The sequence below is a fragment of the Dermacentor silvarum genome, chromosome 9, assembly GCF_013339745.2.
Source record: "Dermacentor silvarum isolate Dsil-2018 chromosome 9, BIME_Dsil_1.4, whole genome shotgun sequence".
Lineage (NCBI taxonomy): Eukaryota > Metazoa > Arthropoda > Arachnida > Ixodida > Ixodidae > Dermacentor > Dermacentor silvarum.
In genome coordinates, this window is record NC_051162.1 from 27158388 (window position 1) to 27169172 (window position 10785).

The 10785-nt window shown below is 48.4% G+C and overlaps 1 protein-coding gene across 1 annotated transcript in view; it reads right to left on the bottom strand.

Moving 5' to 3' along the window:
• The window catches only part of LOC119465175 (acetylcholinesterase), a 32185-nt gene extending 21706 nt beyond the window's left edge, over nt 1-10479 (bottom strand). Inside the window, exons 1-2 of the mRNA XM_037725972.2 lie at nt 10355-10479; nt 2136-2426 (exon numbers count right to left, since the gene is read on the bottom strand). Coding sequence (XP_037581900.1) covers nt 2136-2402 — 267 coding nt within the window. The 5' untranslated portion in view covers nt 2403-2426; nt 10355-10479. The remainder of the gene's footprint in view (nt 1-2135; nt 2427-10354) is intronic.
• Between the last annotated feature and the right edge of the window lie 306 nt (nt 10480-10785).

Sequence of the window (10785 nt, forward strand, 5' to 3'; positions counted from 1 at the left end):
TGAAAATGTTCAACTCATGAGATCAGATAGAATTCGCTGAACTGTCAAAACTGATCAACAAGAAGAAAGTAAGGAATATACGAAATTAAAACGTGGGATAAATTGAGGAAGCCGTAAAATATGGACGTAGCATGAAATCAGTAAGAATAAAACTAGGCATAGGACAAGGCAAGATGAATGCACTGAAAGATAAGCATGGTAATATCATCAGCAATTTTGATGATATAGTAAAAGCAGCAGAAGAATTCTATACTGACCTGTACAGTAGCCAAAACAGCCAAGCTACTTTCATTCGAAGTAGTGATGAACCGGATACAGAAGCTCCTTCTATAACTAGCGATGAAGTTAGAAGGGCCTTGAAAGACATGACCAGGGGAAAAGCGCCTGGAGAAGATGGAATAACCGTAGATTTAATCAAAGATCGAGGAGATATCATGCTTGAAAAACTTGCGGCCCTTTATACGCAATGCCTCACAACTTCAAGTGTACCAGAGAGCTGGAAGAACGCCAACATTATACTTAACCATAAGAAGGGAGACGTTAAAGAATTGAAGAATTACAGACCCATTAGCTTGCTTTCAGTATTGTATAAAATATTCACCAAGATAATTTCCAATAGAATCAGGACAACACTTCCGCCAACCAAGAGAACAGGCTGGCTTCAGGAAGGGATATTCTACGATGGACCACATCCATGTCATCAATCAGGTAATCGAGAAATCTGCGGAGTACAATCAACCTCTCTACAGTCATAGAGGCATTGCGTAATCAAGAAGTACAGGAGGCATTCGTAAATATCTTGGCAAATATCTACTAAGATTCCACGGCTACCTTGGTTCTCCACAAGAAAAGTAGAAAAATACCTATCAAGAAAGGGGTCAGGCAAGGAGACACAATCTCTCCAATGCTATTCACTGCATGCTTAGAAGAAGTATTCAAGCTCTTAGACTGGGAAGGATTAGGAGTGAGGATCGACGGCGAATATCTCAGCAACCTTCGGTTAGCAGATGACATTGTCCTATTGAGCAACAATGGAGAGGAATTACAACAAATGATTGAGGACCTTCATCGAGAAAGTGCAAGAATTGGGTTGAAGATGAATAGGCAGAAGACAAAAATAATGTTCAATAGCCTGGCACGGGAACAAAAATTCAGGATCGCCAGTCAGCCTCTAGAGTCTGTAAAGGAATATATTTATCTAGGTCAATTACTCACAGGGGACCCTGATCATGAGAAAGAAATTTACAGAAGAATAAAATTGGGTTGGAGTGCATACGACAGGCATTGCCAAATCCTGACTGGGAGCTTACCATTGTCGTTGAAAAGAAAAGTGTACAATCATAGCATTCTACCCGTGCTAACATATGGGGCAGAAACTTGGAGGTTAACAAAGAAGCTCGAGAACAAGTTAAGGACCGCACAAAGAGCGATGGAGCGAAAAATCTTAGGAGTAACGTTAAGAGACAGGAAGAGAGCGGTGTGGATCAGAGAACAAACGGGTGTAGACGATATTCTAGTTGACATTAAGCGGAAGAAATGGAGCTGGGTAGGCCATGTAATGCGTAGGATGGATAGCCGGTGGACCATTAGGGTTACAAAATGGACACTAAGAGAAGGGAAGCGCAGTCGAGGACGGCAGAAAGTCAGGTGGGATGATGAAGTTAGGAAATTCGCAGGCGCAAGTTGGAATACGCTAGCGCAAGACAGGGGTAATCGGAGATCGCAGGGAGAGGCCTTCATCCTGCAGTGGACATAAATATAGGCTGATGATGAAGATGATGATGAAGATTGGAGTGCTAGCACCCGCCGCTTAGGCACAGACTTTACACCAAGTCTATCCTTACCCAGGATAGGTGGGAGGCACTGCTAAGAAAAGGAAACCCGCAGGTTCTGCAGGCACTGGTCTGGTGGGGCCGCGACATCGCCATTGCAATTGGAGCTCTAGACTATGCGATCCAGCCTATAAACTTTACAGCCTATACAGTTATTTCTCTCTCTTTCTTTACGTCCTCCATCGCCACCGCTAGTAAATGAAACTTTTGTAACTAAATTTCACTAGAGTCCAAATTAATTATTCCTCCCACTCGATCTTCTTGAGGTCACATGTCAAGCAACGGCACTCATGTGAATCCTACCTGAGGACAGGCTGTGTTTCCAGCGGTTGCATCCATGGTGCCCTCCCAAGGTCTTTTTGGAACTGGAGGCCGAAACCGGAGCTTTCCTACAGGTGGCTCGGCGAACGGAATGCCGCGGTACTCTTCGACAGTCTTGCCCAGGGCGCGGATCACGTTGCCGCGAACCATGCCTTCCGTGGTCTGCTTCTTGACGAATGCATCGTCGGCCATGGCAATGAGCATGACGGCGAGAAAAATGGCCGCCAGGAGGGCTGCTCTGGTCGCCATTTCTATGGTCGTTGAGGATTTAGCCTGGGTTGAAAGTGTAAAGGCGATGCCAAGTCAGTTTAGCTTTGGAAAACGTACGCCGCATTTACCCAATTAATGCTGGAACCTTTTTTCTGAAAGCTTTTGCAGATTTTTTCTGATGACATAACTCTTTGAAGAAAATTTCTGAGAGAACATTCTATGCACTAAACATATAAAAAATGTCGCAGTTTCGCCCGAAAGGCGAAGCATCAATTGCGATAGCAAATTAGTAGAGAGCTATTCGGAGTAGGGATAGTAGTTTTATCGGCTGCATAAACTTGGACACATTCGCTTACTAACTGAATTAACAAGCGTGGTGTCAGCGTGCACAAGCAAACATGAATAGATCACACTGAATGACCGCAGACAACGACTGTAAACGCTGGCAGCAAGCGCAGTCGCCGCAGCGGGCAAAGGCTCGTGCGGTCTATCACTTCAACGGAAACTGAGCGGCGAATGCACAGCGCATACAAAGGTCAGAGCCGTGTGGAGATAACAGACGGTGCGGGCGACCTCCATAGCCGCGGGCAAAGTACGAGCGCAGTTGTTGGCCGAGTAGAAGCTGCGCCCCCTCCCTCCCGCGCTGCCTTCCCGATTTCTTGCTTTCTCGTGGGAGATTGGGTGACAAGTTCTCCTTACGCCTGGTTGCAAGATACGCCTTTGGTGCCGGAGCACAGCGTCGCCCCGCTTCCCTCCCTGCCATACCCCCAGGGCCTTTCACGCGACGGTAGCGTTGCTTTCCGCAGTGCGTTCGCTCTCCGTGATAGCGCCCCCCCCCCCCCCCCGCGCGCTTTCGCTCGTGCATACGGCGCGCGGCGACGATTTCATCGCCCTTGGAATTTATACGGAACCTCATGGCGACGGCGACGCCGACGACAGAAATCCGGTTGAAGTGTCCATATATTTGCTATATCAATAATATTGGAGGACACTTAAGCTTCGCCTTTAAGAGTGTGACGTGATAGCGTTATCGGGCCTTGTTCACATCTCATTTTTCTTTCAGTGGGCTTCACTGCAACAGTGAACGTGGGAAAGTCAGCTTACAAAGACCAAGCTTACAACGATCCCCTAAAAATCGGCTTCACTCTTAAACAGAAATGCATTGCTGGGAAGACGTTTTTCGAGGTGCAGTATAAGTGGTCTTATAATAAAATGTGTAGGCCCTAGCACCTTTTTTATTTATTTTATTAATTGTTTGCTATCGCCCCGACACGCGCGCGTCTCCATAACGCATTAGGCAGGCGAATACCGGCCGAGGATGCCAGCGCCATCTGGACATCATTTTTGCAAGAAAACTAAACGAGCGCGCGGCTGTAGTTCTGGTAGAAATGCTGGAAAAGGGGTGTGTTTGAGTTTCCTCGTAATGGAATTAGGATTTCTCGTACATTCAAATTACAATTCGACGCCACCATGTATGTAGGTTGTGGTTAAGTCGTACTTTACCGTTTTTCTGACAGATTTTACTTTGAGAAATTCAATTCTTTTCACCAATACGTTGCATCACGTGGAGGGCCTGCGCGGTCGGGGTGGTTGGGGGTGATTTTCTCCGCCACCGACGCCGACATCCACGCCGACGCCGGCGACGTATTTTCTGCGACACGGGGCCCTTAATGCTGCCGCATTAAAAAAATGGCACAGTTTCGCCCTAAGGGCGAAGCGATGAATGCGATAGCAACACAGCAATGTCATACGAAGTAAGGTGAGCGGCTTTGGTAGCAATATGAATTGTAGTAAACATGAGCTGATTAAGTAAACAGGTGTGCTGCGGCGCAAGTAGACCGACATGAAGAGAGACTCGATGACCACGAGAAGGCGCGTGTGAAACGGTGGTGTTGATGAGAAGCGCTTCCCGTGGGCAGCGCGTGCGAAGCGACACACCTGTAGCGCTGCACTGCCGACCCGGGCAGCATTGCATGTGTAGCGTGCGTTGGAAAATGTGGCCCGACTATTACTAACTGATTGAACAAGCGTGGTGTGAGCGCGCACAAACAAACATGAATAGATCACACTGAATGACTGCAGACAACTACTGTCAAAACGCTGGCAGCGAGCGGATATATACGCCGCAGCAGCGGGCGAAGGTACGTGCGGTCTATCGCTTCAACGGAAACTGAGCGGCGAATGCACGGCGCATAAAGGTCAGAGCCGTGTTGAGATAAGAGACGGTGCGGACGAGCGACGAGCGCGGTTGTTGGCAGCGTAGAAGTGCGCCCCCCCCCCTCCCCCGCTCTTTCCGGCGCGGGCTTCCTGCTTCCTTGCTTGCGCGTGGGAGATTGAGTGCGTTCGCTCTCCGTGATAGCGCGCGTCCCCGCACGCTTCCGCTCGGGCATACGGCGCGCGGCGAAGATTTTATCTATACGGAACCTCACGGCGACGGCGACGGCAGAAATCCGGTTGAAGTGTTCATATAATTGCTATCGCAATAAAATCACAAGTGAAGAGGCTGTAAATTTAACTTTGCACACCAACCACTGCCCACTAAAAAGTATTCCTTCCTAGTAGCATTTACATTTCTAATAAAGTGATCTTGGCACGACCACTTCAGAGTCTGTCAACACTTACGTCTCTGATAGCTGTCTCATAGGTAGCCGCGTCATGGCTGTTGGCATCGCCGCTGTCATCAGCCTGCAGCTTGACACCAATCATGTAGCTTCCATATCGCCCAATGGCGAAGCGACACAAACAAATACTAAGGCGACGTTAGCTACCCGCCTGCAATCACCAACTTCGCGAAATGCTAGTGACCTCATGCCATGTTTGGTTTGGATTGTGGATGCCAGACAATACCGTACATAAAGCTCCACAGGTGGCGCTGGGCAGCCGTCCGCTGTCATCATTACCAGCCGGAAGAAGCCGATGACTTCCGCTGCAGCAATTCTCAACGGTGCGATATTTAATCGAACTAAAACATGTATCATTTGTTGGCCAAAGGAGGAGGAAGATGGTACAAGGATTATGCGAGTAAATACGGTAGGCGTAAACAATATCCACACATAGTCTCCACTTATCTTGGTCCTGCACAAATGAAGTGCAAAGTGCTGAAAAAGAAATGTGCTGGGGGGATAGGTGGCCGGGGCTGCTGCACCATTTGACACCTCACGGGGATCAAGTGGGGATCACTTCCTTTTGCTTGACGAGGAAGTCCGCGTACACCGCTCCTCCACTAAATATGTCTAATGTGCAATGCCTATTTGCAACAACATCGGGCCAGAGCGTTCAGAAGTTGAGGTGCTCTCGTGATTCAGCCAACACGACCGCCTTCGGCGAATACCAGCTCAAGGTTTTGTCTTAGTGCCGAAGCCCGTACTCCTCGTCTGCATTTCGTGAGGTGGGGTGCGCTTCAAGTCGTTTGCTTCTGGTCCGGCGGGCTTACTATACTACAAGTTGCCACCCCTCTTGTGTTCACACGTCTCATTTCCTTCTCTGAAAATCTTCAATGAGAGTTTCCGAGACGCGTGGAGATGGAAGTGCATGCCTGAAAAATGGGCTAGAACGTTTCTGAGAACACGGAGTTAAGCTGAGGTATGACGACGTATGACGAGAGCAATTTTCGGCAGCCGGCTGTCACTAATCTTGGCCATCGAATTGACAAAGAGGGTCTTCACCCAACTGAGGAGAATTTAGAGGCACCTCGCCCACATAATGTCGCTGAGCTGCGATCCTCTTTATGAATGTTGTCATTTTATACAGATTTTTGCCAAACATGTCTTCTTTACGTTGTCCGCGTAACAAACTCCTGGAGAAGTGCACACAATATCAGTGGGGACCGCAACAGGAACCTACCTTCTACAAAGCCAGGGAAATCTTAAGGCAAGCTCAGGTTCTCGTACACTTCGATCCGTCAAAAGAGTCCAAGCTCGAATGTGACGATTCCCCGTACGGCGAAGGCGCAGCTCTATTCCACACGATCGAGAGCATGGCCAAGCACATAGGTTTCCGTCCCGTACGCTGTTGGCCGCTGAAAAGAATTTTCCCCAGCTAGATAGAGATGCCCTTTGTCTGGTGTTTTGTGTCACAAAGTTCCGTGATTATCTTCTAGGTCGCGAATTTACCCTCGTAACGGATCACCGACCCCTCCTGAGTTTGCTACACTCTGACCACCCGATACCACCCCTCCCTGCAGCACGTATCCAACGCTGGCCCTGTACTACCGCTACCGCTACATGCTGCAATCATCATCATCATCATCATCATCAGCCTATATTTATGTCCACTGCAGGACGAAGGCCTCTCCCTGGGATCTCCAATTACCCCTGTCTTGCGCTAGCGTATTCCAACTTGCGCCAGCGAATTTCCTGACCTCATCATCCCACCTGACTTTCTGCCGTCCTCGACTGCGCTTCCCTTCTCTTGGTATCCATTCTGTAACCCTAATGGTCCACCGGTTATCCATCCTACGCATTACATGGCCTGCCCCGCTCCATTTCATCCGCTTAATGTCAACTAGAATATCGTCTACCCCCGTTTGTTCTCTGATCCACACCGCTCTCTTCCTGTCTCTTAACGTTACTCCTAAGATTTTTCGTTCCATTGCTCTTTGTGCGGTCCTTAACTTGTTCTCGAGCTTCTTTGTTGACCTCCAAGTTTCTGCCCCGTATGTTAGCACCGGTAGAATGCAATGATTGTACACTTATCTTTTCAACGACAGTGGTAAGCTCCCAGTCAGGATTTGGCAATGCCTGCCGTATGCACTCCAACCTAATTTTATTCTTCTGTAAATTTCTTTCTCATGATCAGGGTCCCCTCTGAGTAATTGACCTAGATAAACATATTCATTTACAGATTCTAGAGGCTGACTGGCGATCCTGAATTCTTGTTCCCTTGCCAGGCTATTGAACATTATCTTTGTCTTCTGCATATTCATCTTCAACCCAATTCTTGCACTTTCTCGATGCAATACGTGCCGGCAAAACAACTGCTCACCTCGGACGCCCATAGCAGACGGCCACTGCAGACTACGGAGACGGTTAAAGTGGTTCAGCCACCAGAATATTTACTTCCTCTTGAAAACTTTGACGGCGGTAAGGTCACAACACGTCAACTGCACCAGCTATCTGCTGTATCGCAACAGTATCGGCCACAGACCCCACAGTAAGTGTGGTCAAGCAGTACATAGAATCGCTGGCCTAAAAGCACGAAACAGCTAGAGGGAACTGCAGGGCCGTTTTCTGACCGTACGCTCACGGTCTCGTGTACTGGAGGCATCGCGTAGTCATGCCTGAAAAAGCGTGGGACCGATTTTTGCAACTGTTGCAAGAGACGCACACGGGGTCGTAGGGAATGAAGTCAGTTGCTAGGTCAAAATTTTAGTGGCCTCGACAAGACCGCAATATCGAAGAGTTATCAGAACGCTGCCCGAACTGTGTCTAAAACATGCCAATGCCGACTGCAGCGCCACAAGTAAACTGGCCATAGATGCACAAAAATGGTCGTGGATTGATGTCGATTTTGTCGGACCAATAGCAGGCAATATGATTCTAGTGGCAGTGGATGCACATACAAAGTGGATTGAAGTCGTGCCAGTCAAACATGCCACAACGGCGCGCCCGATCAGCTGCCTCCGCGCCGTGTTCAGCAGATTTGGCGTTCCGCGAACCATTGTCTCGGATAAAGGTACGCAGTTCTCTAGCCAGGAATTCGCTACTTTCGCAGCTAACAACCTAATGCACATGCGAAGAGCACCCTTTTATCCACCGTCTAATGGAGCGGCCGAACGAGCAGTTCGTACAATAAGGACGGATTTCGGAAAATGACGGAGGGAAGTTTACGAGACAACTTTGTAAGGTTCTTGTTCAACTACAGGAGGACGCCCCAGAAGACGGGAAAATCTCCGTTGAAGTTGCTACTGGGATATCAGTTGCCATCTCGATTGGACACTTATTTTCCTAGACCTGTTGCAGAGTTGCCGAAGGATTCGGATGACTGAATGGTTCCCACCATCCAATCTCCTACTTCCTTGGTCAGACGCCACGTTGACCAAGTACGCCCTCGACATGAATCGCCGATGCCAACCTCCCCTGGCTTAGAAACTTCACGAGAGCCCAACCTATCCATGCTCCCGGAACAATCATCAATTTCTCAAACACAGGTCCTGAAGTGTTGCATCCTCAAGAGATCATTAGCGAAAGCACCCACGATAGTCGGGTGACAACACCGCCACAGAAATATCCTGCAGAGGTAGCCACCACAGACACGGAATGAGTGCTTCGGCGATCGACAAGGCAACGCAAGCCTCTGCAAGGGTCCCACTTTTAAGAAGAGAGCAATGTTGTAAACCGCGCCCCTGCTTCTTCTGTCTCCCTGCCCCCGTTCTTGTTTCTATCGATGGCTCAAGCGATAGCCGTTCCTGGTCCTCTTTCCCTGCCTACCCTCTTCACATATTAAGCTACATATTTGGCCTGCGCTGCCACAATAAACGTTCTTTCGCCGCCAGCCATGTCTGCGTAGGTGGCGATGTAATACTTATGTGACAAAACATTCTGAGAATGTGAAGATTAAGCATGAAACCAACGCCTCTGATAGGCAGCCGCTCTAGGATATCAGTTAACTCGGTCAGCAGATCACAGAGGGATGCTCAAAATAATAGACAACGGAAAGCTCAGTGACACTGATCTTTCCGTAGAGGCCGTTGTGGGTGCAGCTTCATGTTTCCCGTGTCACTGATAACTTAGTATCTGCGCTCGGGGAGGTTGCCGTTTGCGTGCTCTAGTGCCTCGACGTATAATCGAATACGAGGCCAGCACGCCTCCGGGAATCGTTGTGCGGTCGGCTGTGCGTACAATCAAGTACCATCAACTACCATGAACTACCATCTCGTATCATCAACTACCAATTTTCGAGTTGCCTTACGGTCATTCTCGGTTCTACCGTCAGAACAGGTGTAATGCGACGTTGGGTAGGAATATAGACCAACTCACCGTCGTGACAGATTTCTCGCCGGATATCAGCCGTGCTTCTTTGATTTAAGGTGGCATGGCTGAAGGTATAATTGTGGCCATCATGCCTTGCCTTGCCACCCATATGTACACGGAGGATCGTACTTAAGTACTCGCATGCCGGCGATGGACATGCGCGGAGGCAAGGACCAAGAACCTGTCGAAACAAGTGCTCAGGGGTTCTCGAGGTGCAAACCTACGCCATATGGGTCTCATTTTTACATTCGAGAGAGACTCTGGGGTGGTTGACAGTCTTACTTTTCATTGTTCTTCTTTCACATATTAAGGATTTCCGTAGAGCTGATTTAGCTACATTTTGTGAATTTACGCATTAGAATCTGAGCGACGAATATTCGGTATGCGGATCCTAGACCTAAACGTAAAGAGAACGAGGTTTGTTCCATCTGTAGCTTGTAAACCGGTGCGAAGCAATCCACTTTTTTTTTACCGTACTGCACAAGCGTAATTCAATGGAAGGCAGAGGGCCGTTCGTTTCGACGCATACACCAAAGACACAGCTATCAGGGCGAGTTTATCGTACGCATTTCTTTCGCTCTAGCCTGCACCTTAATTATCGCAGACTACTCAAGACTGCTCGGAGAACTGGCGAAAAGCGATAATGAAAAGATTTACCATAAATTTATCAAATAATTTTGGCGCATTTCCAACAAAAATTATAAGAGCGGGCACTTATTTCAGGCGTATTATGTTGACTGCCATAACATATAACGGAAACATATTGGCAAATTTATATACCTGGGGCCATAATATCAAAAAATTCTTATTTTTCAAACATTTGCTTTTCCATGCGTATAGCCGAGAGGCACGTCACTTTGCACGAGGCAGCAACAACAAAGAAAATATGCATATGGAGAAAAATCAATAGAAGCGTTATGAAATACCGCTCATGGAAACAAAAAAAAAAGTGGTTCGTCTCAGCTGCCGGACTTCACAAAGGGGTGCGTTTAGCGCTTATTCGTGTTCGGTTCCACTTACCTCGTCCTCTAATATCGATTCCGGGACCCGAGCGGCTATCCAGATAAAAAACGCTCTGGGCCAGTACAACCGACAATGCGCTAGTGGTAGCCGGGATTCCTGCGACACTGCGTGTTTCACCAGCACGCACCGTAGCTGGCTCGAAGAGGAAAGCTCGCGTGCGACGCGACAGCGTCGAGTAGATGAGGGAAAGGGCTTTAATCCTCACCGCCGTCGAGGGTGTATGCTCGTGTCAGGGTCACGGGCGCCGATTTGACGGCAGCGCACCATCCCTCTTGATGAAGCACGTGGCCGCTAGCGAACGTGCTCGCTCGTGTGTCTGACCGGCTGTCTGGTTTCCACCAACAGATATATTGGTGAAAAACAAGTGTTACTTCCTGAAGTAAGCTCGGATGACCTATATCTGCTTAACAAAAGTTGAAACAGACTTC